This window comes from Podarcis gaigeae (assembly GCF_964106915.1).
Source record: "Podarcis gaigeae genome assembly, chromosome: 2".
NCBI lineage: Eukaryota > Metazoa > Chordata > Lepidosauria > Squamata > Lacertidae > Podarcis > Podarcis gaigeae.
The window spans coordinates 70,305,863-70,333,117 of record NC_139679.1 but is presented as its reverse complement, the minus strand read 5'-3'; the positions used below and the strand labels follow the sequence as shown (position 1 = coordinate 70,333,117).

Genomic DNA, 27,255 nt, shown 5'->3' with positions numbered 1-27,255 from the left:
CTGTGAGCATTCAAAACCACACCTTCCCCCTCAAGAATAATGCAGAGGGTGTTGCCTGGAGCTGAAGAAGATGGGCTGTAGGGCGGGGGTGGGAGAAACATGCCAGTGTTCTGTGAGGAAGATGGAAGTGAGGAGGAGAAATGTGAGGTGTTCAGGGGAGAAAGCAAGACAAACAACATGAAAACAGTCTTAGTGGAGATGAGGGGTAATCAGCTGGACCAATCAATGTCAGGTAGCACTAAAATCCCAGGTAGCATTTCCTCAGAAATGATAGTGCCCATATTGGACAATTGACAATTTCCCTTTGTTGGAAATTTGATTTATTTTATGGTGGGTAAATGACACAGACATATCTGACTTTAAAAAAAAATAATCTCTGAAATACTCACTGTCTAGTCTAGCAGAATTGCACGCACACACACACACACACACACACACACACACTTACACACATACACAGAGCAGATCAATAGCTTCAGAGAAAGACACTGTACCCCCATCCATCCCCCCACCCCCGCAAAAGGCAGCTGCATAGGTTTTGGCTTTGTGAAACTACCATCTCAGGCTTGCTAACGAATGTGGTTTTGGATCCAGTCAAGATAGTGAGTGACTCTGGTATAGACCCCAGGCTTGTTCTCCAGCGCACAGCCTGTGCCCCAGCTGATGATGCCATATAGTGTGGCCTTGCCTTGCTCATCACACACCAGGGGTCCACCAGAATCTCCCTGCAACACAGAAAGCAGGGGTGTGAATACATAGGCAGAGGCCAGAATCAAACCCATCCCCATCCCACTTCACGTTTTGTTATTGAGATCAACACTTAGTATAATAGAATCATAGAACTGTAGAGTTAGAAGGGACCACAAGGCTCATCCGTCCAACTGTTGCGATGCGGGAATCTCAGCTGCAACATCCGTGACAGATGACCATTCATTCTCTGCTTAAAAACCTCCAAGGAAGGAGAGTCCACCACCTTCCAAGGGAGTCCGATATTGTTACAAATGCCTCTGGTACTTCATACAGGGAAGGTGCAGAGACTTAATAACAGAGCATGGGAAGAGCATGGGGGTAGGAGGAACAGAACATAAATTCAAGGTTTTAGCCTTCACACTTGCTCCAAGCCTAATGGGCCAGTATCTGCCTTCTGATGTATGCCACCTTGAACTCCTTGGAGAAAAAGGTGGGATCAGGGGTACAAGCCCCACCCTGCATAATCAATCACAGGATGCTGCGCACGCACACCTTTTGAATGGCAATGCCTCCTCAAATATTTTATTGGGGGGGGGGGTAAAGGGACCTTGGCCCCTAGGAGTTGGCTTCTATGGGTGAGATATAAATGCAATAAACGAATGAATTTGCAAACATGAATGCTTGTCTCCACCACAAAGCCTGCTCTGTTCTGTGTGCCAGAGATCTCCCTGTGCTGCCGGTAATTCAAAATAGTCTCACCTGACAAGCATCAGCTCTTCCATCCATGTACCCAGCACACAACATGTCTTCTGCAATGTGGGTCCCATGGACCTCTTCAGAACGACACTGCTCATGAGGAATGATAGGCATATCTGCCTCCTGCAGGTACACAGAGAGTTTGTCAGCTCCTGCAGGGAAAGAAGAGGACCCCAGTGAACCAATCCATCCAAACGCACAATCCAAGTTTGGCCTTGTGGCCACTGAAAAAACTGGGCATCCTGAGACCTCACGAGTCCGCTGACAATCCCAAACAAGCCATTGACAATCCCAAACAATCCCTCTTGTAAGGAAGAGTTTAGCTGTGGGCTGCCTTTGCTGATCAGTAAAAAAACCCCTGCTCAATATGGTAGATCAAGATGCAAAAGATGCTAAGGAATTGTAGGCACCATCTGGCACCTTGTTTATCCTCCTCCAACATGAGTGGGGATTTAAAAAATGGCTGATAAGGGAGGGGCAGGGAAGAATATGAGACAGCATCATGCCCTCCCTCTCTGTGGGAACAGGTGGCCAGCCAGCAGGCGTGGATGTTTAAGGGAAGGATAATAAGGCCTGCTTAAACTTCATGTCGTCATCTGACCAACCACTCCCTTCTCACCTTCATACATATGTCCCCATCCTGCGATCTGGCATGGCTTGCTGGTGTCAAATGTCTCTGTTGAATTTGGTAGGCACACTGGCAAGATGGAGTGTGACAACTCAGCACAGTGTCCTGGCGTCTTCTCCTTCAATCGCACCAGTGCTGGGGAGAATACAAGAGAGCAGGTTAGAATTGGGGCTCTGGGATGAGGTTTGCATGGGTGGGCAGGCAGACAGGTAGGAGTGGATGAAAGCCTTGTCTTCCTTGATCGACTCTGGACTGGGGCTGGGAAAAGAAACTTAGAATGAAGACTCCCACCAACAGGGCAGGTGAGCAGACTTCTGGCCCACCATAATCCAATATCACATTTTCCACTCCCTCCTGGGGCAGCATGGCATGGATCATGGCAGAAATGGTCAACCTGTGGCCTTTCAAATATTGCTGGGCTCCCAACTCCCACCAGCTCCAGCCAATGGTCAGGGATGATGGGAGATGGAGTCCAACAACATTTGGAGGGCCTCAGGTCTCCCAGTACCAGATTAGGGCCTTGCAGTTCATGTCCTTGAGAGATACACACAAGTCTGGAAAGACTAACTAGGGGCTCTTCTGGGTGGGTCTTGGTGAGGTTGAATGCCGTATACAGCTCCCAAAATGTTTCATGAGCAACTTGGGCTAAGGAGATTGGACTGGTTGTTGTGGCCAATGAGGGCTCAGGCAAGTCCGGCTACCTTGTGGTGGTGAGGGGGTGCAGGACATAAAAAAGAGGCTCTCACCAATGTCATGGCGTTTGGTGATCTCAGAATAATGCTCATGCAGTAGATAATTCTGTACTTGGAACTTCACGGAGCCATCTGTGCTTCTGTTGTATTGGGTCTGGCCCAGCACCACTGAAATCTTGGAAACATCTGGCCTATGGTAAAAGATCTGTGGTCAGCAGAGTCTTTCATGGCTCAGAACAGGATTCTCCAGATTTTGGTGTAGCCAACATGGTTTTCTCCAGATGTTGTTGGACTCCCAATTCCTATCAGCTCCGGCCAGCATGTCCAACGGCCAGGGAGGATGAAAGTGGTGGTCAAACAACATGTGGAGGGATGCAGGTTTCCCAACAATCCTATGCACATTAACTTGGTAGTATATCTCACTGAACTTAGTGAGACATGTCTCATTGAACAGGCATAGGATTGGGCCACATAACATGGGATGCAGTGGGGGGAGAGAGCTTTAACAAGTGACCATCAATAAATTAACATGTCTGTCATCTCCATCAAGCTGATAAGGATTTCTACCATCATTCCAAACTCTGGCCTAATGTACCTCAGTGGGGCAAGCTAGCCACAACCTAACTTTCACTGATTTCATTGTGCACTATGTTCAAGTAGCCTGGATTCAGCCCAGTGTCAGTGGACTTCGGGGTGGATGGTAAGACTTACCTGAACTCTAGGCAGTGTGCAGCTGTTAGGACCCAGCAGGAAGCAATGAGGCTTCCTCCACAGAATTGATCCCCTATGTAGATGGCAGCCATGTAGGGGTGGGAGCCACGAAGTGCCACCATGCCTCTCACTACACGACTGCGTGAGGAGGTGGTGGTCTTGGGAAAGCGCAGCCCACACACTGGAGCTGGGATGGGGACAGTTTGGCTTGGTCCAGCTGTTGGCCGGATGCTCTCGGGCTTCTTCGTAGCCATTGACTCTCTTTCCAAAGATGCCAGAGGTACTGCTGCCGTTGGTGCCATGGTATCTGGGGAGAAAACAGTTTAGCTCTCATTCATGTCAGGTTCAGCCACACACACCATTTCTTCCAGAGCAAATGGTATGCCTCACCTGTATATTGGGGATGGCAGCTGGTGATATTGCAGAATTCCCAGCTGAGCTGCATATTGCGCAGCACATAACACCATGGGCGGCTGTCACCATCTGGGTTTCTGCACAAAGAAAAGGCCCAGTCCTCTCTTAAGCAAGGGCAATGCTCAGCAACCTTGCTTTAATAATAATAATAATAATAATAGTAATAATAATAATTTTATTGTGTGTATCTCCCATCTGTCCCCTGTCCATGTGCCAGCTGCATTCCTTTACCTCACCTCACCCCCTAGCATTTCAATTTCCTTTCATCTGCTCTACTCCTTGGATGTTAGTTGTGGCCCAAGGCATTTTGCTGCCTGAGGCAAAAGCCAATATGGTGCTCCTCTCCCACTTCCAAAAGCCATCTGGAATCACAGCTGCTGAATTATACTTCAGCGCTTACAACAGGACAGTATCTGCTGCTGCACCTAAGGGGTTCAGCATAGTGTAGGAGGCACAGGGCAGACTGTATGTGGCACAGACTACTCGTGTCCTTCAATCCCATGCCACCACTCCCTGACTCCCACCCCCAACATCTGCTGCCTGAGGCAGCTGCCTTACTTTGTCAATTGATAGAGCTGGTGCTGCCTCTCACTAACATTTCCTGTGTTCTGTCACAAGCATCCCCATTTCCCATGCTAAAATATATCTCACCTGCAAAAGGCGTGTGGCCCCAGGCCAAAGATGGATGAGTTGTTCATACTGCTGGAGAACTCATTTAACAGGAGTGGGGAGTCCCAGGGGAGGCACGGTGCCCCTGAGACAGTGTAGTGGGCCATGCCTCGGTATAGCCGCCCATTCTCTCTGTAGCAGGTCTGAGTGTGCTCTAGGGAATAAAAAGACCAGGGACCCTCAGGTGCTTTGGAAAAAAGGTTAGGCCTTGAATAAGGTAATATTTTTATGCCCCTGTCTACCCTCTCCAAAGAGAACAGCCCCTTCTCACTATTGCATCAGGGGTGAGGAATCTATGCTTCAGTTCAGGGGCCACATACAATGTTCAGAATTGAAGAATAGGACATTAACTATGTGACTGAAGAAACTTTACCCGGTGTACATCTTTTTATTATTTTTTTGCCAACAGCAGCAGTTCCCATTTTCCATTTCATTAGCCAACACTGGTTCTCAAAGCTGGGCAGTTTTAAACATGCATACATGCAAATTGATATATTTTCCTACTTTACTATTTTTAATATGGTATTCATGGTGCATTTTATTCTGTTGTATACCACTTACAACTGTAAGATTTGTAAGTGTCATTCTTAAATATTTTAAAAATAGAAACATACCTATATCGCACAGTGGGCCAGAAAACCCTTCAGGGCAGCTGCACACCGAGCCGTGCTTCACTTCTAGACAGCGGCCTCCATTCATACAAGTGTTTGTTGCGCATGCTGTGGGTCAGAGAAAGTGATATAGATCACAGGAAGTTGCCTTGTATGAGGTCAGACTGTTTTGCCCCATGTAGCCCAATATTGCCTTACTCTGCTCTGACTGGCAGCAGCACCAGTCTAGGCTCTTTAAGCAGGAATCTTTTATATCAGACTGGAGTGCCTGGCGTGCTCTGGTCCATGGGGTCACAAAGAGTCGGACCAAACTAAACAACTGAACAACAACAACGCCAGGGATTGAACCTGGAACCCTCTGCATACAATGCATCTGCTCTGCCAATGAGCTATTGACCCTCAGAGACAACTGAGAGCAAGGTCTGGCTCAAGAATTAACAGTGCAGTTGAGACGCCATCAATCTAGTATCTGCTTAACTGCCTACTCCTTCCCTTCCCTGCTATGATGTTTTTGACCTGCTGACCCATCAACTAAGGAATAATCCTATCTCTCCTCGTTCCATATACAGTGCGACAGCTGCATTCCTTGTGCTCTGTCATGACAAGATTACCTCTCTATGCCCATCTTTCATCTTTGCCTTGTGCATTATGAGACAAGTCCACCACCTATAATGCAGGCACCAGCATTGCTGGGTCCCCAGAAGCCATTCTTCCTAATTCCAGATGCATGGGAGTTGGCTGTGGTTTGGGCCACCCATACGGCACATTTGTTTTAGTTTTAACGTTCCAGGTCTAATGACTGGCCTCTGCTTCTGTCCATGCCTTTAAAAGTTGTTTCATCTGCAGATGTTAGCATGAGACACTGCTTATTTCCAAGCTGTGAAAGGATTCAGTGGTAGAGATATGAATATCAAGCAGATTTTATAGTCACAGAGGCAGGAGGGAACATGTTTTTCTAAAGAGTGGAATTTTGGGGGGAGGGAAGCAGCAGGACAAGAGGAAGCATGGATGAGCCCTCAGACTCAAGTCTCGCATTGAAAACAGTCTCTGGTGTAAATTCCCTGTGAGCCATGGCTCTAATGTGTTATGATTTCTTTAAAATTGTGTTTTGATTAAAATAATACATATTGTGTTGGGCTTAAAATGCAGGACTATGATCTTTATGGGTTGGAGCTTAGTTCCCATTGAAATCCATTGGCAAATAGTCAACCGTCATTCATTCTATTGATTTCAATGGAACCTAAGTTCAACCAAGGTTGCAGTCCTGTACCAACTTTCCTGGGAAGTAAGCCTCACTGGAAATCAATGAAAATTACATCTGTGTAGGCATATATAGGAATGCACTCTTAACATAGACTGGATCCATCTCATGTACCATTACTATATTACAGGCTCTAGGGATAATGAGGATATTGGAGTAAGAACCTTCATTACAACAATACAAAGATACCTGCTTGGAGGAGTTTATATTTTGTTTTGATGAGGTTCAAAAGATTATAGGAGTTCTAATCATTTTAGAATTACAGTGGCTGCAGCCAAGGATGGGCATAAAAAGACTTCTCAAGCCTTTTAGATGCAACATCACTGGAATACAAAGGACCTAACTAAACATTACATACAGATGCATGTAACAAAATGCCAGCAGCCTTTTTTTATTTTTCTAAAGGAAAAGGTGCTCCCAGAGCCCCTGGGACAGAAAAATAACAGGCAGGCAAAGAAAGGTTTATGCATCTCCCTGCAACACCCCTCCCTCCACTCCAAATCAAAGTTTCCACAAGCAGCTTTTCTGGTTTCGTTCGGTTTTTAATTATTGAAGATTTATTACATGCACTTGTGTGCAATGCTTAATTTTATCCAGTGAAAAATCAGAAATCTAGATATGATATAATGAGCGATACTCAGTGATTACACTTTGTGTTGTCTTTGTCGGGGAAGTGAATTAGAAACTATTACCTTTGTTAATAGTTATTTCAAATGAAGCCCAGGCAATGTAGTGACCACACAGGGTAGTCTTATCCCACCTGTCTGCCTTGTTTTGCCCCACCCACCCATCCCCACTTTATGTCAACTTCTGCTCAGCTCTGACCCTTTGCATGCATGGGCTTGCAGACAAGCTTCTTCCTTGCGCAATGGCACTCCTCTGGTCCAGTAGGCCGGTGTCGCACCCAGGTGTCCTTCCTGCCAATGTGCAGCAGTCCTTTAGTTCCAAAGCAGTCTTCTGAAAAATAAAGTGATGGGATGTTATGGACCAGAGCACAGTTGACTGGGACTGATAGGAGCTGTGGTTCAAAACATCTGAAGGGCATCAAGTTGGCAAAGGTTGATTCATGGGGTGTGAAAACAGCCAGGTCACCATATGTGCCATTATGATGTCATGGTCCTTAATAATCTCCATACTGAGTTTTTATGTACCAGGAATAAAAAGAGCTATCCAACCTAACACTGTGAGGTTCTGGAGGTCCACCAGCCCCTTTCGTAATGGAGGCATGGCTATCAGCCATGTTGATTGATGTGCTGCCGGTTCTCAGTCTCAGGCAGGAGACATAAGATCAGGTTTGCCCCAGAGTAAAGACCTTTTTAAGTTGACCAGGGTGCCGGGGAGAGAGGGCAGCTATCCAAGGCCAGGTCTCCATGTGCTATAGTTCCAGGAACCAGCCTCAGATACCTTTCTCACAGTGTTTCCCATGGAAGCCAGCTGCACAGATACAATGGAATCCCATTCGCCTAGCTTCACAGTCCCCACCGTTCTGGCATGGGTTAGGGTCACAGTGTCCTGCCAAAAAATAAATAAATCCAATAGTCAGTAATGGCTGGAAGTCTCAGGCTTTGGGCTATGTCGGGGATAGATAATTTTTTTTCAGTCCAAGAGTTATGTTCTCTTCAGAGGGTTGAACTAGATGATCCTCAGGGTCCCTGCCAATTCTACAATTCTGTGATTCTGTGAAGGTCACATGTCAGTGGTGAGTGGGAAAAGTGGCTGGAACAAATGAATTTTGCCCTTAGTATAGTAGGTTGGTTTCTACACACATTCACACACCCCTCGCTATCCTCCATCCAGACAAGCAAGAGGCGTTCTTGGAGTTCAAGGGCACATTTAAGCCAGGCAAAAACACAGAGTGTGAAGGAGGGATCGTGAGGGGTCAGTGGCGTAGCGTGGGGGGTGTAGGGGGGGCCGGCCGCACCGGGCGCAACATCTGGGGGTTAGGTTTAGGGGGCGCAAATCCACGGGTTAGGGGGTGCAAATTACTTGCCTTGCTGACAACCCCACGCTACGCCACTGTGAGGGGTTTGACTTAGGGAGAGCAGGTGTGGCTTAGCCCAGGAAGAGCCCTGAGGCCTGAGGATAATTCTGTGTTTGGCCAGTGGGCCTGAGCTTTTCAACCTGTGAGCTACATGGATATTGGAGTAAGGCCTGGGTGCTGCATGCTGCTGGTCGTAAAGACCGGCAGCGCTGGAGGCTGTAGAAATTTATTTCTTGCTTTCTTGAGGAGCAGCATCACTTTAGGCTAAACAACCGGGGGTGGGGGCGCTTGCACACCCTGGTGAAGCTTCTCCCCTCACTGCCTGCTGTGGTTCGAACGGATTCTTTCATTCCCACTTCCCCCTACCGACTCACCTCTTGGCCTCTCCTCTTTCCCACAGTACCTCCATTTCCCATCTCGGTCGTAGTTCTCTGTGGTGGCACACCTGATGGAGAAACGTTTTGAGTCATGGAAGGAAAACCTAGAAGCTGGGCCTAATCCAAAGCGGGAAGCTGCAGGCCATCATGCCTTTCCCCACATACCACCTCAAAGTCCACCGTCCCCATTTCCCTAGCGTGTTCTACTGTTTGTACTCCCCATATGACTCTTTCTCGTGAAGAAGAGAAGCTTACCAGTGCTTATGAAATATGGAATGACTCGTGATGCAAGAATGGTGCATTTCACGTTGGAAGCGGAAAGGGAAATGGCAGGGCTCGTGCTCACTGAGTTCTGTCTCTGCAAGGCAAAAAATAAATGGGCTGCTTCCACTGAGGATACAGGCTCAGAAATATTGTTATGAGTTTGGATGGGGGGCGCGGAGACCCTTCTAACCTCTGGAACCAGCAATTGTTAAATTATAAGTCAGGCTGACTTCCTGTGTTGAGGTGATTACCTGGGTGGACCATTAAGAGAACAAAGGAAAAGCGTCTCTGTGTAAGATGCCAGGGTGGCCCAAGGCTGAGTTTTGCAGCGATGTGACTGAGAGGTAAAGCATAAGTTGGAGAGAAAGTCAGAGGAATGCTTCAGAGCCATGTTTACTTTCTGTTTGAATCCAAGGCTGCGGCTCTGGGAGAAACAAGACCCTTTTGGGTGTTGATGTTATGAACCCCTCCATTGTAGGCTCAGGTTGTATATATGTGTAAATAAACCATGTATCATAAAGGCGGCACTGGGATCCCTGAGCTCTTGCACCGCTTGGAGATTGAGGTGGTGTGCAATAATATAAATGCTAGCAAATCACACTTCTGTCCTGCCTGGCCACCTGGCGGGAGTTGCCCCTGCTTCTGGTCACATCCATGTGCCTTCTAAGCTGATAGAAGACACCTACGCTTTTCATGCAATTGTGCCATGGACATAGGCTTCTTTCCTCAAATGAGCACTTCTGTTGCAGGGAAATAACCAATTCTCTTCCATCCCAGGCATGGTTATTAATCCTGAAACCAGCCTCCCATTCCTTCACTTCTATTGCGAGGTGAAAGACTATTGAGCTACTTTGCACTTAAGTAGTGCAATAGTCTTTCACCTCACAATAGAAGGCAGGGAGAGAGGGGATAATGCCTCCTTTCTTTGGTGATCTGGGTAGGACCGTAGGATCCCAATCTTGGAATCCTAGACTGTGTACACAGCATACTTTTACAGCACATTCAAAACACATAAAAACAGTGCTTTTTCTGGGGGGATGCAGGGGGACGCATACCCCTAAACATTTTGTGAATCTTTGTACTTTTGTCCATTTACTGTATTTATTTCCCCCAATTTGAACTATAAAATGGTGATTTTCTTGAGTCAAAATGAGAGTACCCCTAAACATTTTTAAAGAAAAAAACCACATAAAATTAATCCTGGGATCTCACAGAGCTACAACCACTAAGTGTCCTTAAAATACTAAAGTTCCCACTATTCTTGGGGGCAGGGAATGCTTTGAATGTGCTTGGAAGGTATAGCTCATGTTGTGGCTACTGTTCCTTTCACTGGCACAAGCACAAAGTTGAAACTCACCTTCATGCATCCTCCTAAATGGCCGGCCATGCAGATCCTACCCGGAAAAGAAAACAGATGTGTTGCAGCATAGTTTAAACATACCATTTTCTGTTCTGGAACATAAACACCTCAAAGGCCTTTTTGGGGCTTGCATTCAACTGGCCCCAGAAGGCTCAAGTGAGCCTCTCTATTCTGCATATACATATATTCTGTATAGCATATGCATCCTTGAAAGCTTTTAGACCATTTTTGAAAGTAATATAAGTAATTTATAAATTATCTGTCCTTTTCCATTCTACAACACCTCTAAAATGTAAAGGGATAGTGTGAGAGGCAGGCTACCCTTTTAATGAATTTTATTTGTGATTTGTAATTTTTGTTTGTTTAATCAGAGCAGTCATCTGATTAAAGAAATCTCTGTTTATTCATCATAATTTTGTGTTAGTTGATTAATCAATTAACAGTGCGGTGCTTGATAGATCTATTCAGAAGTAAGCCCCAGAGGTCAGTGCAACTTAATCCCAGCTAATTGTTTATAGCCTAAATTTATATATGAATCATGGCTCTGAAGCCAAAAGCTTCCACTTTTTTTGTTTTTAGATTATATTCATGTGTTTTGTACGAAGCATCGTCTTAGGAAAGGTATCTTCTCCTGTGTATGAAAGGTGGGGTGCTTGCCATATGCAGTTTTTATAAGTACTTGTGCTTAGAAAATAATTTGTTTTATTTTTTAAAATTATTTAATCAGTTAATCAATTCAAATGAAGCCCTAGTTTCATACTTATTCTGCATTTTTTTTATTTTCAGTGTGTTTTGACTGATTGTGTCATTGTTTTGGAAGCTGTCATGCCTTAGCAAATAAGTAAAATCTGTCTAAAAATCCTTAGGGATGCCTGTAAACTGAGGGTCGGGGAAGGAATTAAAAACTTGTGCACAGCCAATTGTAATATTACAAGGTGGTAGGAAATTTCCTCTTCCTTCCAGCTGAGGGCCGAGACCCATGACGAAATGGTAACTTGAAGGAGGAATGGGAATGAAGGCAAAAGGAATGGCTTCTATTCTTACATAATGTATACATCTGGGTTGCCAGCATGTTGCTTCCAGGTACAATTGCCAGCATCCCTGACCATTTGCCACGCTCGCTAGGAATGCTGGGAGGTGGAATCAGCACTGGTTACCCTGATGTAACCAATCAATGGTTCCTCTTCATCCTGGAGAAGAGTGACTAGTGGGGTGGCACAGGGTTCTGTCTTGGGCCCGGTCTTATTCAACATCTTTATCAACGACTTGGATGATGGACTCAAGGGCATCCTGATCAAATTTGCAGATGACACCAAACTGGGAGGGGTGGCTAACACCCCAGAGGACAGGATCACACTTCAAAACGACCTTGACAGATTAGAGAACTGGGCCAAAACAAACAAGATGAATTTTAACAGGGAGAAATGTAAAGTATTGCACTTGGGCAAAAAAAATGAGAGGCACAAATACAAGATGGGTGACACCTGGCTTGAGAGCAGTACATGTGAAAAGGATCTAGGAGTCTTGGTTGACCACAAACTTGACATGAGCCAACAGTGTGACGCGGCAGCTAAAAAAGCCAATGCAATTCTGGGCTGCATCAATAGGAGTATAGCATCTAGATCAAGGGAAGTAATAGTGCCACTGTATTCTGCTCTGGTCAGACCTCACCTGGAGTACTGTGTCCAGTTCTGGGCACCACAGTTCAAGAAGGACACTGACAAACTGGAACGTGTCCAGAGGAGGGCAACCAAAATGGTCAAAGGCCTGGAAATGATGCCTTATGAGGAATGGCTAAGGGAGCTGGGCATGTTTAGCCTGGAGAAGAGGAGGTTAAGGGGTGATATGATAGCCATGTTCAAATATATAAAAGGATGTCACATAGAGGAGGGAGAAAGGTTGTTTTCTGCTGCTCCAGAGAAGCGGACACGGAGCAATGGATCCAAACTACAAGAAAGAAGATTCCACCTAAACATTAGGAAGAACTTCCTGACAGCAAGAGCTGTTTGACAGTGGAATTTGCTGCCAAGGAGTGTGGTGGAGTCTCCTTCTTTGGAGGTCTTTAAGCAGAGGCTTGACAACCATATGTCAGGAGTGCTCTGATGGTGTTTCCTGCTTGGCAGGGGGTTGGACTCGATGGCCCTTGTGGTCTCTTCCAACTCTATGATTCTATGATTCTATGTATTGATACACACACAGCCCATAGCAGGGATGACAGGAGTGAGTGGGAGCCCCCTCACTCTTATGAGTATGCACCATAAAGCATGTGTGAGATGGGGGGTTGTAGCAACCCTGAAGGACGGCTTGTCAGCTGCTTTCTGTTTTAAATGGCACAATAGACATGTTTTCTGTGCAGAAGGAAACACATACCCTATATATACATTTTTTCGGGAGGGGGTAGTGCAAAAATGGCTGAGGCAGTTCTGCGAGGGAGGAAGCAGCCTTGCACAAGTTTTCCAGATTTTAGGGTTGGGGCGGGCACGCGTAGGGGAGATTTCCCTCTCCTACCATGGCTACACTGGGACTCCCTTGGGAGCAGTAAAGGGGGACTGCTCGTCCTCTAAAGCCAGAAAAATAAACATGAAGCTCTTAAAATCTTTCACATCATTTTGCGCAGGAAGGGAATGGAATGTGTTGCTTGCCACTAACCCACAGAGCTCCCATGGTTTCGCAAATTGACTTCAAACAGTGGGTGGGTGAACCACATATCCCACTCAACAAGATACAATGGTCTGAGTGCTGAGGAAGCAGAGTTCCTACCTGGTGGGCATTTGGGGTTCCCTGGAACAATTGAGAAACTGCTATGCACTCGTTGTGTAATAAAGCAATACACCAGAAAAGCCCCTGAAATGAATCAGGCATCACAGTTCCTTCCTCACACCATGCTTGAGTTGCCTAGGCCTTTGCATCTTAGTCCAGACAGTGGCAACTCACAAGCCCCACAAATGCAGAGGGTTAGGCCCAAACTATTAGGATGGATCTGAGGTGGTGGTGGGGTGCTAGCACTGCACATTGGCCTCCATGACTCTAGGCCCTTCCTGAAGCCTATCTCACCCTGAATAGTTTACCAACAAAGACTACCTCCTGCTTCGCTTCCTTGCTGGAGGCCCTCATATACCCTCCAACATTTCTCTGATGAAAATTGGGACGTCCTAGTCCATCATCATTTTACTATTTATACCCCCATCCCTCTGACTGAGTTGCCCCAGCCATTATGTGTGGCTTCCAACATATAGAAAAACATAATGCAACATTAGATTTTAAAAAAACTTCCCTATACAGGACTGCCTTCTGATGGCTCTGGTGCTGGATAACTCCATACCCTCCAACATTATGCTAATGAAAAAAGGGACACCCTACCATACCCTCCAGCATTTTTCTGATGAAAATAGGGACATCCTAAGGAAAAGTGGGACATTATGAGATCAAATCAGAAACCAGGGTGGCCTCTGTAAATCCGGGACTGTCGCTGGAAAATAGGGACACAGGGACAAATGTATTATCACTCTTATTGGGCAAGCTGTAGAAATGTTAAAATGGGAATGAGATTTTGGGGATAAATTATCATGGGCCTAGGAGGGAGACCTAAGCAAAAAGCCAGGGGGTGGGGAGGAAAGAGAAATCAAATGGGTGTTAAATGGATGCCCCAGGAGTCTCACCCGGAATGGTTGCCCTGGAATAAGAACCACAAAGATCATCAGCAGCAACAGCAGCAGCAGCAGGGATGTCATGGCGGCACCTAGGGAAGGACAAAATGGTGATCTTTGTTCCTTTGCTTCAGGCAAAGCAAACAGCCCCAGATCGATGCAGCTCAAAGCAAAGGTCTTTGGGTGGGATTTAATCAGCAGTGTAGGGATTGTAGCATGGAAACAAACACTAGGCTATACTAGACTAGACTAGACTAAAATAGAAGTATAGGGCTGGGAGCCAGAAAATTAAAAAATGGTTTGACTCCCCCCAACGGACCCATGTGTCTGTTTTCTGTGTCCACAACATCTCTTCAGCCAGCACAAAAACCAGATGTCAAGTATGGTGAGAATATTAATTGATTGCCTTTTTCTCTAGGGGGTGGGGTGGAGAAAAACATAGTATTGCAAAGGAAAGCTTGCAAGTGGGGCTGCTGAAATTTCAGTTACTGGAGGGAACATCACTGTGGAAGTTACATTGGCCAAAGATTTTATCTGGCTCACTCTCTCCTTGGCCTTTACCCCATCTAGTCATATCATGCCTGAATGTGTTTCCTCCTCTGTGGCTAATTAGTTTAGTAGATTTATATATCACTTCACAGAACCAGAAGGAATCCCAAAGCGGTTTACAAGAACAATTAAATACAAAAGTACCATATATAATAGAATATCTATTAAAAGAAGAGCAGTACCAGTTGGTGGTGTTGTATCAGGAAGGCAAAGAGGAATGGCTCTGAACCCATTAAAAGAGCCTCTCTTTTGGGGACATTCTTCAGTTCTTCTTAAATCCCCACTTGAATAGCAAGAGCCTCTCTTGCAATCTTTGCATCCCTACAAATCTCTCCAAAGTAACACATGCAAGATTTGTTGGTGAGAACTGAGCATTATTGAGGATACTAGAGGTTGATTGACCTTTTCATATAAAAGATGCTCAATAGCTACTTGTTTGATGTGGTGATCTTTCATTCACATCATGCTTTTGTAGGGACAGTGAGCATTTTGTGGGGAGTGGGGCACATTTGGGGGGAAAGAACAGGAACTCGCCATACTTCCCCATCTTCCAAGCATAATGGGCTTTTAGCTACCTGTCAGACTTGATGGGCCTTTAATACAAAATAAGCAGTGCAATGAGGACAGGTCTGACAGGTTCACTCTGGCTGCAGCTGTTTTGGATACAAACAGTGGTGCTGAAATCAGTCAGCAAGGGCTCCTGCCTCTGAGCTCATTCCACTAAACATCACAGATGCCTTGTTTGCAGCAGCAACATCTTCCCACTGGGGTCTTGCTCACCAACTGATCGCCTGGTTTTGTAACTCAGCAAAACAGCCAGCTTCATCCAGCATATTTCAAGGGTACATAGTCAGGAACATGTGATCCTTTGATCCTTCCTTTTGCCCTGCCCATGCAAAATCTGCAGTGACTTGAAAGCTGTGAGCTTTCTGATTGTTGTGGGTGTTTTTCATTATTTACTCAATCTGGCTGGAGCTGCATATTTGTTTTGAAAGTACCCAGTCCCTGGGAATGAGGTGATGCTTGGAGATAACCTTATAAAAGCAGACAGAACCATCCATTAAACTCACTGAGGCTTACTTCTAAGTAGACATACGTAGGGACACCACCATCTATTGTATAGCCGTCTATCATGGAGCGCACAAGGGTGCAGGAACCTCCTTAGAGCATCACAGCTGCTAATCATGGGATGAATCACCCTCATGGCCTGCACAGAATGGGATGCAAGCTTTATTTTTTTTTAAAAAGTTCAAATTATATAGCATGTTTCCACTGCTGTGTAGGAGTTTATTGTCTTTAATTTTTCTTGTTCAGTGGTTCCCATACTTTTCTCTTCCTCCAATGGGCCATTTAAAAATTGCTGCAGTTCTGGGCAGTCCACTTAATTATTTTTCTGCCTACTGAAGCAATTGTAATTCTGTATTTATCTAACAGTGGAATTACTTCTCAGTAATTGCACACAGGATCTTAATTGCACATAGGATTTGCAGGTATACCTGTTCAGAACTGTAGCCTTTGAGATGTTATGTATGGAAAGGTGAGAATGAATGAATGAATGACAGACTATTTTGTGTGCAAAACAAGAAGAGGGCACATGCAAAAGTGGAAGTGGTAGTATGCAGGTTCAAAGTAAGGGTGTGTCTTTGGGGCTCCTGTTGGTATCATTATCATCTACCCACTTTCCAAAGCAGTGAGAAGCCCCCAGAGCCACGCAGAAAGCACTGGAATCTTTTATTGTCTTTGTAATATTTGCTTTATTTATTAATACAAAAGTGGTGCATAAGTGGAGACAAACAGGCACTCATATAAGGAAGAAGTTTCCCCATCCACATCAGAGAGTTTCTGGTGTTTGCCAGGCCATGACGCCCTCTGTCTCTGTAACCCCAGCTTCAAATCTGCTGTTTCTCATACTTACACAAAATCTGCCAACCCCTCCTCATAACAGACCTGCAGGTGAACTGTTGATTCAAGAAACATCCAGTCATCAGGTTCATTTGCTCAATCCCCAATTCCTACCCCGATGGTACAATCTTAAAATTGTCTACCAAAAGCTAAGTCCATTAATTTCAATGGGGCTTACTCTTCAGTGAATACAGGATCACAGCCTAAGCAACTTTTGGCAAAACAAAGTGCTGTAGATCCATTCACAGTAATCACATAGAAAACTTAGAAGTTTTATAACTTGGGAGTTTTAACACAGGCAGAAAAAGCCCTATAGGTTGCAGAGGTGGATGGTTCCATTTAGACTAGGTTTCTGAGAGCTGAGCTGTTGCTACTTGTTTACAGTGTGTCAAGGAAAGCTGAGAACCATGGGGTGAGTGACTTCCTATGGCTCCCAGCTTCTCTGAATGTACAGTACCACATATGTACAGCAGTGCCCAGGGATTAAGGTTTGCACTAAGGTTCTTCATGTCCCAGTGGACATCCAGCAAATTGTACCTCAATATAATTTCCAGACCAGCCTCGGAAGGGCTTACCTATTTCTACCTCAGGTCCTCCTGATTTTGAGCAGGAATTTATTCCGCTTAGCCAAACAAATATTGCAAGGACCTGATGAACTCCATTACATGCTGTTTCATCTGAAGGATGTTTTATCATGTTTTTAATATTCTGTCAGGAGCCGCCCAGAGTGGGCAGGGTATAAGTAATAAATATTATTATTATTATTATTATTATTATTATTATTATTATTATTATTATTATTATTTTCCCTGATTTCTGATTCCTGCCTGCCAAACACCTCTTTTACCCTTTATCTCTTCAACAAGCACACTTCTGCGTTGCTTCCCAAATCACACCACTGTCTGGGCTCCCAGTCTTCTTGCACTTCTTTCTAGAGCTGTTCTTGCTTCCATTGCCTTTGGATTGTCTCTCTGGCTACAAACCTGATTCAGTCTTTGAACTCTGCTAATATTCTAACTCATTCCCCCATAACTTGGCTTGGAACAGCCACATCCAAATTACAGGTATACCATCTACCACTGAACCCCCCCCCCTCCCCCAAAAAACCCTCAACCAGCTTAGGGTGTCTTGTCATTAAGATTATTTTATCCTTTTGCCTTATTCAAAGCAGGAGGCCATTCTAGTAGTTCAAAAGGCAATGGGCAATATCATCTGATGGTGCTGGTGTTGAGCACTCCACAAGAAGTCGGACAATGCTGTGGATCCTAGGTAAGACCTCCAGTTAGCTCATGCTCCTGAGGCCCTCTACCGCAAGATTGCCTGAATCCACGAGGTTCTGGCTGCTTGCGCCACAGCAGGGCAGCCTCCAGTTGGCAGGCTTCATGTTGAAGTAGTAAACCAGAGGGTCAAGAGCACTGTTGATGCTAGCCAGGGCCATGGCAGCCCGCTGGGCTGAACAAGTGAAGCGCAGCAGCTGCGGAGCAGGCAGAACCCCAATCCGGCCCAGTGTGTGCAGAATGTGGATGATATGGAAGGGCAGGAAGCAGACGGTGAGCAGGGTGGTCACCATCAGGAGGGTATGCAGCGGGTTCCTCCGCAGCAAAGAACCTTGGGCTGAGCCACGTCTCAGGATCACGATGCGCCGGGCAATCACGATGGAGCAGATGACGATGGTGAGGAAAGGCAGGAAGAAGCCCAGCACTGAGGAGGCCAAAACCATGGCGGCCAGGCCTCCGCTCCAGACATGAGCTGGGAAGTGCTCCATGCAGGCTGTATTCCCATTGGGGAAGCGATGGGTCACGGTGCTCTTGGAGAAGAGGGTCAGCAGCCCGATCCCTACCACGGACCAGATAGCCATAGAGATCAGCACACGGTAGAGGGGCCACCGCAGGCGCAGGTAGAGGATGGGGTGGATGACGGCCAGGTAGCGCTCCAGGCAAATGCAGGCCAGGAAAAGCGTGCAGCTGAACATGTTGGCCAGAAAGAGAGCGTTGGTGGCCTTGCACAGGCCTTCACCAAAGGGCCAGTCGTTGCGCCTGGCATGGTACACAGCCTGTAATGGCAGCGACAGGGCAAACAGCAGGTCGATGACAATGAGGTTGTAGGTGAAAATCATGATCGGGGGTGCCTGGGCCCGGGTGGCCCAGCTGCTCCACAAGGCTACAGTGTTGGAGGCCAAGCTCAGGGCACATACCAGGCTGTACGTGATGGGCAGGAGCAGGTGCTGGAACTGGGCTTCAGCAGCACACTGCAAAGAGGCTGAATGGTTAGGGAAGGCCTCACCTAGGGGGTTCGTGCCATTTGCCCACATCTGCAAAGTGAAGAGAAGATCCACGGGTCAGATTAATCCTGCATGTGTCAGCTATTCTTGGAACCCTTTCAGGAAGCCCCTAAGTTTACATCTTGGAGAACACTCAGACATGTGGCAGTGCTGTCCCAAGGGAAAGATGATGGGATCAGCCATCTGATAAGGGCACCATTTGCCCCTGTGTGCAGCACTACACCCTCAATGACTGACATTCTAAGGAATCTGCACATCCCAAGGATTCAAAAGGGAATCACCTGATCCATTGGGGGACCTAGATGTCCTCCTCAAGGATATCTTCTGGCTCAATATATTTTGCTGCCTGGAGCAAAGGCCAAGAATATACACCCAACATTCCATGTTTGGAAGTCAGCTGGACTAGTGATTAAGTCTTATTTCAGTACGGGCAATGGATTAGTATCCTGCACTGTACTTGAGGGCAACAGGCTAGTTCCGGGGGCTCAGGACAGACCAAATGGCAAACACAGCTCCAACAGAAGGGTATGATCAGGAGGCTGAGGAGAAGCAAATGTAGGGTGCCCCCCACTCCCTCCCAGTATTTGCCACCCAAAACACTTACCTCACTCTGCCTAATGGTAGGGCCGGTCCTGTTATTTGCTGTTCAGAACACTAAAAATCCAAATATGGCTAGCCCCAGAAATCTATGTCATTCATACCTTCTGTGTGTCAGACATCCAGAGACATGCTTGCTCCTCTGGTGGTTCTGTGGAACTTGAGAGAGATGCAGTTGAAATTGCTCAGGAAGGAAAGTGTGGGTGCCCCTATCAGTCTGTCCTTTTTTCCTGTTCTTGGCCTAGACTTGCGCAGTTTAAGAATTAATTTTTATTTTGGGTGCCCATGGTTATGAGGCTCATGACGTCAGGGGTGGCAGTATGCTCCTGGATTAGCCCTTGAATACTGTTGCCTCTGCTGTCTTAAGACTCAGCTTGGACCTTCATTTTTTAGAGTTCATTCTAATGTTCACACTCAGCTTCACCCATATTTACACAGAGTAAGGCCTCTGATCTTCTGGATTCAGCAAATTAGATCAGAAAGAATATCCACAAGACTGAGCAGTGTGCAAGATACTAGTGCAATGTTTGCATTTTGTTTGTTTTATTTATAAATTAAATTTATTGGTTGCTTTTTTATCAAAGTGACAGTATATGCATGGGTTCCTGTGCTGGCCAGTTGTGGGTGGGCTTTTTGAGGAAAGAATTGTGTGGTTAACAGGGCTGGCCCAAGACATTTTGGCACCTGAAGCAGAACCCAAAATGGCTCCCCTTCTCCCTGCCAGGGAAGAAGCAGTGTGGGAAGATCTACATCAGGAACAAGGGGGGAAGAAATATCAACATTGGGATTTGCTGCCCCAGTGAATCCTGCCGCCCAAAACAATCACCTCACATCACCTCATGGGTGGGCCTGCCCTGGTGGTTAGCTGTTCTTTTGAATTCTGTTCTTATAAAACCATGCTTGTACACATGACTTGGGTGTGTGACTTCTGCTATGTTGAAGCCAAGTGACAAGTCCTGCTAGACAAGTCCCTGGAAAAGCACCACTTCCCAGAGTGCTCTGTCCAGACCCTAGCATGCTATCTGTGTGACAAGCACTTCCGTTAGCATGGCCTCTTCACCCCTTTCCTGGCTGGCCCACATTTCCTCCAGCCCTCAGATCAGACACCAGAATGTATAATCAACGTGAGAATCTCTCAAGGAGGATGGAAATGTGAGTCCAAGGCAAAAAGTCCCTTTTTGCTTCCTGCTCCACCCATGCTAACACCCATGCTAGAGAGAAATATAGTTTGGGTTCAGCACTGTAACATCGTTTTGGTTTCCCTAGTAGTATAATATACTTCATCATATTGCCTTGCCTCACCCTGTACTCCTGTTCAGTGATGCCTTTTGTTTAAGAATTAAAATAATCAGATATCATCTTCCTTTTTGCCAGCACCTCTGTAAAAAAAAGTTTTTATCTCTCAAGAGGAACCTTTGTCTGAAAAGGAAATACTTCCTGTTCCTGCCACATCAGCCCTTCTGCAAGGCCTCTGATAAGCCATGACCAATAATGCTGAGCATATCGTTAGCAAACAGCTGATCCCAGCTGCATACATGGGAACTAAACATAGAGAAGGCAGGAGGCTCTGGAGTTCCAAGAAAGGGATATGCCAACCACTTGGAGCAGCCTTTTTTGTTTTCCTGCAGTGCCACCTGCTGCTCTGGCTATGCCAGAGCATGAAACAACACCATAGTTCATTGACTTTTATCCCTGGGAAGTCTCATGCTCTGAAGCTCATGACTCTACATGGCGTGACCATGCAGATACTTGGATGCATCGCAGTCTTTAAAATAAGGTTACCAGATTTTTTTTTAATGAATCCAGGGACACTTTTCAACTTCAGTAGATTTTGTATGGGGACTGATTTGTAAATCCGGGGACTGTCCCCGGGAAACAGGGATGTCTGGTACCTTACTTTAAAAACATTGTGCAAGTAGCAGCTGTGGTTGAGAGAACCCAGATTACAACAGTGGTGGTGGTATGCTTAGCCCTTTCCCACTGCACTATTGTGCTCCCTGCCCCCAAAGATAAATTTTCCTCCTAAAGTTGCTGTTTACTCAAGCAGGAAAAACATATTTGTACACCCCCCCTCCCTAAACTGGGGGTAAATAGCAGACCTAGAGGTCTGATTTTCATTGAAAAAAAGGGTTAACCCCACACCTCTGTCCTGGATCCAGATCCAACATATGCAGTTTTAAAATATGGAGAGTCATTCACACATCTCCATTATCACATCTACATTCATCTGGAGATATGAGACCAAGCCTACTGTTAAGGCTTTATGCAATTATAAGTGGGAATATACGGTAGGTATGTGTACCGATTCACCCAGTATAAAGCAGATGCAGGTAGCAAAACCACTTCCCACGTGTGGCCTGCTAACAACAGCCATGTCCCATATTTATACTTATGGCTTATCCACGTATACTTTTTGCCCTGTGCTTTCTAGGCACAGGTCTGCACTTTCCCAGTGTGTTTCCACACACTTTTTTCTCTTTTTTTGCCCTGGAAAACCCAATCTTTACCACTGGAGCAAATGGCAATTTGAATTTTCTGCAGATTGCCATTTGTTCTGATTCAGTGGTAAAGAGCAGGTTTTCATGGGATGGGGAAAAGGGAGAAAAAGTGATACTGACCTGGAAAGCCTGGATATGTGCCTAGAAATGCTGAGCAAGGTAAGTGTGGATAAGCCCTAAGTTGCATCTCATGGCCAGGGCTCAGACGTGGAGTTCAGTGCTTTGCTTAACTGTCCAGTGAATTTACTGGACAGGTTTGTGCAGAGAATTATGGCCAAATGAGAGGAAACAAATGTGTGGTCCAATCCTAGTAGTGATGGATCAATTCAAATGACAATTGACTCATGCATTTCCTGCACTGCACAGGGTTGGACAACATGATCCTCAGGTTCTCTTCCAACTCTACCATCCTAGAATTCTATGATTCTAATTACAAGTGTAGCCTGAGAATGATTAGGAAAATCTCTTTTTCTCCAAGAGCTCAAAATCAGTCTGCATATTGGTTTGTGTGTATTCGTGTGCTGATGCTCAAGTGTTGCAGTGAGGGCAGGGAAAGAAACATGTTTCCTAGGCAATTGTGCAAAGCCTCCTTCCATTCCACTTGCACTGTCACTTGTGCCATGATTGGCTGCTGGTATTTGCTACATGTCCGTAGGCATGAGGATGCAGTGGATCCACTGGCGGCAGAGACGTGATTGGCAGCAGTGTCACCAGCCTTATGGGTAGTGGGTGCCACTGAGAAGTAGTTGCTGTGACACCATTCCTTTCCTGCACTTCTCCACGAGTTCTCTTCCCAACCAGAAGTGGAGCCAGAACTTATAGGCAAGGCGGGTTTCCAGAAGCACAGGAGTTATATGGGTGGGATACCTGACTTGAAATACCTTGAGATCTGTACTGTGGGTGGGCTGTGATTAGAATAAATTGATGGCTATGGTGCACAGCTGTTGCAAGGAACTCCTGGCACACTCCAATTGCAATATGGCAATAACAAAAATACCGGACCGTACTGCAGATTGATGATGTGGTAAGCCCCACCTTTCAGCCCCACCTTCACCTGCAAGGTGCACTTAAGTCAGAAAATCCAAGCACTGAGAATGAGCACACACAGCTTTGGCGCTGTGTAAATCGCCCCCCCCCCCAAAAAAAGTGGAACACAAGTGTGCAATTGTGGCAATGATCTCGGAGCTGCAGTCAATCACTAACTGAACACGAGTCAGCAGAGGGATGCAGCTGCAAAAATGGCTAATGTGCTTTTAGGCTGAATTGTTAGATCCATGGTTCCAAGTCATGGAGTGTAATAATTGCTCTTTAATCCTACGCAGTTCAGATCTCATGAATCCAGTTGTAAATACCCTTGAAGAAGGATACTGTAGACAAATTGGAACAGGTTCAGAGGAGGGTAATGGAGATGGTGAGGAATATGGAAAACAAGTCCTTTGAGAGGAGAAATAATTTGGTATGGAGAAGAGCAAGCATAGGGAGGACATGCTGGCACTCTTCAAATACCCAAAGGGCTGCCGCATACAGGAGGGCAAAGTCTTGTTCTCTCCTGTTCCAGAAGGAATGAATAGATCTAATAGGCTTAAGTTACAAGAAGGTAGATTTCAGCTGAACATTAGGAGACACATATTGCTAATAACGGGTTTAATAACAGGCTCGATTACCTAGAGGGGTGAGGGCTCTTCTTCACTTGGAGGAGCTGGACATAGATGCTCTAGCATGATTTTCAACCTCAATCAGAGATAGAGACTAAAGGTCTAATTTACAAAGCCCCTTCCAACTCTTTATCATTCTATGATGCAAGATTTTGAAATTTGTCAGCTTGCTCTATGTATATTTAGCCTGGTAGAGAGGAGACTAAGAGGTCATATGATAGCCATCCTCAAACATCTCAAGGGCTGTCCTGTTTATTCCTGCTCCGGAGGCTAAGACCTAAACCAATGGATTCAAGTTACAAGAAAGGAGATTACACTAAACATCAGAAATAACTTTCTGATAGTAAGAGCTATGGAACAGACTCCCACTACAGGTGGTGGACTCTCCTTCCTTGGAGGTTTTAAAGCAGAGATTGGATGGCCATCTGTCATGTATGATCTAGTTGAGATTCCTGCATTGCAGGGGATTGGACTAGATGACTCTCTGGGATTCCTTCCAACTCTACAGTTTGATTGCATGATCCCACACTTGGTTGCATGTCACCTATACTAATTGGAATGCAAACCTTTTTATCTGTTTGTCTTACTTAAAAAAAACAACAACGTAGATTTATTGTTAATTAGGCAAGTTTCCCCTCTCATCTAAATGGTAAGACTCAGAGGTCTATTTCCACAACAATTGGACTTGTGATTTGTTTTTGTAAATGTAACATTTACATGATGCATGCCCTGCCCTTTGGGGCATAACAATTGCTCAAGTCCAGAACTCAGGAGCCAAAGTATTGTTTTGCAAATTACATACGCATTTTAAAGAAGTTCAAGTCGGTTTCAGTCATCAAGGAACCTGTGCCAATCACCAGCACAGCAACTACCTTATTGAGCAATTAGTCCTGGCAATACAGATTGCGCAGGCACATAAAACTTGTCATATGCTGATTAAATTATGATCAGAACACCCTTTTCAGGGACAAAGGAGCTTGCCTAGTAACATATTTCTGCATTATGCATTGGGTAAATTCACATTGTGATGGGAGCCCATTATTTCCCAAAACTTCTGTGGCAACTGCCTACTTAAAATATGTCCCACTGAATTCAGTTGAATACAACAGAGAAGTTAATGATGTGGGATTAGAATAGACTTGCCTGCTCTTGATGTGGGGCGGTGGTTTTTGTGTGTGTTACATTTCCCCTTTTTATCTTGAGGGTACTTCTCGTTCTGAGATTGCTCCTGGATACCCAGGTGGAGACCCAGTTTCCTACTTATGTACTTGTATTTCTTGTACACACACATTACATTTTTGCATATGTAAAATGCTTTTCATCTGTCAAAATCAATATATGAATCAGCCCTCATGCTGAAAGGTCTGTTCAATGCAAGGTCAATGGAATCCCAGAACTCCTTATGTCTCTATCCACATCATTCAACCACCTGTGATCATTCTTCCTTTCCTTCACCTTTTCATCATGCCCTGATTCTTCCTTTTTGTTGTTGTTTAGTCGTTTAGTTGTGTCCAACTCTTCATGACCCCATGGACTTGAGCACGCCAGGCACTTCTGTCTTCCACTGCCTCCCACAGTTTGGTCATGCTGGTAGCTTCTAGAACACTGTCCAACCATCTCGTCCTCTGTCGTCTCCTTCGTCTTGTGCCCTCAATCTTTCCCAACATCAAGGTCTTTTCCAGGGAGTCTTCTCTTCTCATGAGGTGGCCAAAGTATTGGAGCCTCAGCTTCACAATCTGTCCTTCCACTGAGCACTCAGGGCTGATTTCAGGGGACTCTCATTTAGTGAAAGCTTCTCCAATTCCTGAATTTTTACCCACAGGATTTCTGACATCCTCATCTCTTGCCATTATATATGTCAAGTCAGAAAGTGTTCACCTGTAGGTGATTTATGTATTAGCATTCCACACTAACACTTCCTTCATCCACATGCCAAACAAAGTGTTAGCTGTCCCTACAATTCACAGACAACTCACAACGAAAGCTCACTGAATTCAATAGGATTTACTCCCAGGTAAGGAGGTGTAGGACTGCAGCCTCCATAAGTCAACTGAACCCCAGAATGTGTCCTAGCCCTCACTGCTGGATGAAGAGTCCCTATATTGGTTTCTGCCAAAGGTTTTAATGCATAATTCAGAACTGTTCATGGGCAAGGTTACACAGTGCAGCAAGTATATAAGAGGCATAAATACATGGCTAAGCACAAAATAAGAAGTTGATCCAACGAAAGCTATGCCCTCTGGGCCTCCTTTTTGAAGAGTGGAGTGGGCACAGCATTAGTGTGGCAATTGGCTGGAGTTCTGGGACTGGGCAAAAAATAATGGGCAGTCCTTCAGGAGGGTTGTGAGGTCTGTTCACAAAAACTCTGAGAGGTAGGTTGAGAGGCAGACACTGTCCCAACTTCACCCAAGTTCATGGCTGCATAGGGATTTGAACACTGATCTCCCAGGTTCTTGTTTGACACTCTACCCACTACACCATACTGGATCTTTTTTACTTTTTATTTTTTGTTAATGTATTCTGTTTTACTATGATGGCATGGTGAAGTATTATCTAAATAATTAAATTAAATAGCCTGCCCTGTGAAAATGCTAATGCCTAGCTATAATGAGGACTAGTTAATGAAGATTGGTTTAGAGTTCAAGGAGGTGTGGAAGATAGTTTTTCCATTCCTTCTCTTTGGGAGATTTTCCATTCCTTCTCTTTGTAAGACTTAAATACACATCCATTCTGGTTTAAGTAATTCTCACTGGATTCAATGGGGCTTTTACTTCCAAGGAACGTATAAAGCATCGGGCCGTTCCTGGCCTACCTATACGTTTCACCTGCAACCTTATTCCTAACGGCAACCCAAAGGAGCCCATCCTTGTTCCTCTGCACTCTGCACGCGCACCACATGTAGGACTTCACGCCCTCCGAAAGTGCCCGTGGCACCTCCCACCATAACTGACGAACAACTTCTCGCCCAATCACACATTTGCACGGGCAACGCTTCCAGCCGAGGGAGGGCGGGCGAGCGCGTGGAGCCGAGCGCCCCACTCGAGCCCGTCCAATTCCTCCCTGCAAGCGACCCGATTGGTCGCTCCTTTTTTCAAGACTCCCTCCGCCCCCGCGCCACACCCCACCTCCCAAAAGGCCGTTGGAGCCAATCGCCCCGCGAGGGAGGGTCTCCGAGCTCCCGCCCCGCCCCTCCTGCCCCTCCAATGAAAAAGAAGGGCAGAGAGGAGGCGGAGGGGGGCCCGCCCGGCCAACCGGGAGCCGATGCGGGCCGTGCTGGAGCGGGGATTGGCCGGGGCCTGCAGGCAGTGGGCGGAGCTATGCTGGAGGTAGGCGTTGGAGGTTGCTGAGGTGCCGGAGCCAGCGGGCGGAGCGAGGGGTGGGAACGGTGGGGATCCGAGCCTGAGTGGTAAGAGGTGACGGCGGCGGCGGCAGCAGCAGCAGCAGCAGGAACGGCTGAGGCGCCGCGGGCGGGCCCCGATGGAGCTCGAGAATATCGTGGCCAATACGGTGCTGCTCAAGGCGCGAGAGGGTGAGGAGCCGGCCTGGGGTCGCAGGGGGCGAGCGCGTGAGGGAAACTGAGGGAAGAAGGAACCCAGGAAGCCCCCCGGTGCCGTTGGGCGAGCGAGGGCATGGCGGCGCCCTCCCGGCCGGGCATCTCCCCTCCTGCTTGGGGTCACCCCTTTCGCACGAGCAGCCGAGCTACGCGTGGAGC

General features: G+C 46.1%; 3 protein-coding genes across 6 annotated transcripts in view; 1 reads left to right on the top strand and 2 right to left on the bottom strand.

Moving 5' to 3' along the window:
* Window positions 1-303: 303 nt before the first annotated feature.
* F12 (coagulation factor XII) lies at window positions 304-14,204 on the bottom strand. Of its 2 annotated transcripts, XM_083726286.1 has the most exons (14): window positions 14,074-14,204; window positions 10,412-10,448; window positions 9,046-9,148; window positions 8,788-8,858; window positions 7,837-7,944; window positions 7,258-7,389; window positions 5,175-5,279; window positions 4,543-4,714; window positions 3,868-3,968; window positions 3,478-3,784; window positions 2,821-2,957; window positions 2,066-2,209; window positions 1,450-1,598; window positions 304-725 (listed from the first exon to the last, which is right to left on the bottom strand). In XM_083726286.1, exons 1-14 carry the CDS (start codon window positions 14,143-14,145, stop codon window positions 570-572), a joined length of 1,794 nt encoding a protein of 597 aa, XP_083582412.1. In that variant the 5' UTR covers window positions 14,146-14,204; the 3' UTR covers window positions 304-569. The 2 variants fall into 2 exon arrangements, with proteins under 2 accessions (XP_083582412.1, XP_083582413.1); XM_083726287.1 differs by lacking the exon at window positions 5,175-5,279.
* Window positions 14,205-17,284: 3,080 nt separating this feature from the next.
* On the bottom strand, window positions 17,285-20,511 carry LOC310838571 (uracil nucleotide/cysteinyl leukotriene receptor-like). 2 transcript variants are annotated; one of them, XM_083726075.1, is made up of 2 exons: window positions 19,398-20,511; window positions 17,285-18,823 (listed from the first exon to the last, which is right to left on the bottom strand). In XM_083726075.1, exon 2 carries the CDS (start codon window positions 18,821-18,823, stop codon window positions 17,795-17,797), a length of 1,029 nt encoding a protein of 342 aa, XP_083582201.1. In that variant the 5' UTR covers window positions 19,398-20,511; the 3' UTR covers window positions 17,285-17,794. The 2 variants fall into 2 exon arrangements, with proteins under 2 accessions (XP_083582201.1, XP_083582200.1); XM_083726074.1 differs by having other exon boundaries at window positions 19,495-20,511.
* Window positions 20,512-26,566: 6,055 nt separating this feature from the next.
* GRK6 (G protein-coupled receptor kinase 6) overlaps window positions 26,567-27,255 on the top strand; it is a 34,670-nt gene continuing 33,981 nt past the window's right edge. For both annotated transcript variants that reach the window (XM_083726289.1, XM_083726290.1), the window contains exon 1: window positions 26,567-27,072. In XM_083726289.1, the coding sequence (XP_083582415.1) occupies window positions 27,021-27,072 (52 nt within the window). In that variant the 5' untranslated portion in view covers window positions 26,567-27,020. The remainder of the gene's footprint in view (window positions 27,073-27,255) is intronic.

What these genes read in the sequence shown, in the direction of transcription:
- F12 (XM_083726286.1), bottom strand. Translation starts at nt 14,145, where the DNA reads ATGACATCCCTGCTGCTGCTGCTGTTGCTGCTGATGATCTTTGTGGTT. An exon ending in TGGCCCACTGTGCGATATAG is followed by an intron (nt 4,715 to 5,174) that starts GTATGTTTCTAT and finishes TTTATTCCCTAG; the next exon opens with AGCACACTCAGACCTGCTAC. An exon ending in CTGCCATCCCCAATATACAG is followed by an intron (nt 3,785 to 3,867) that starts GTGAGGCATACC and finishes TTTTCTCCCCAG; the next exon opens with ATACCATGGCACCAACGGCA.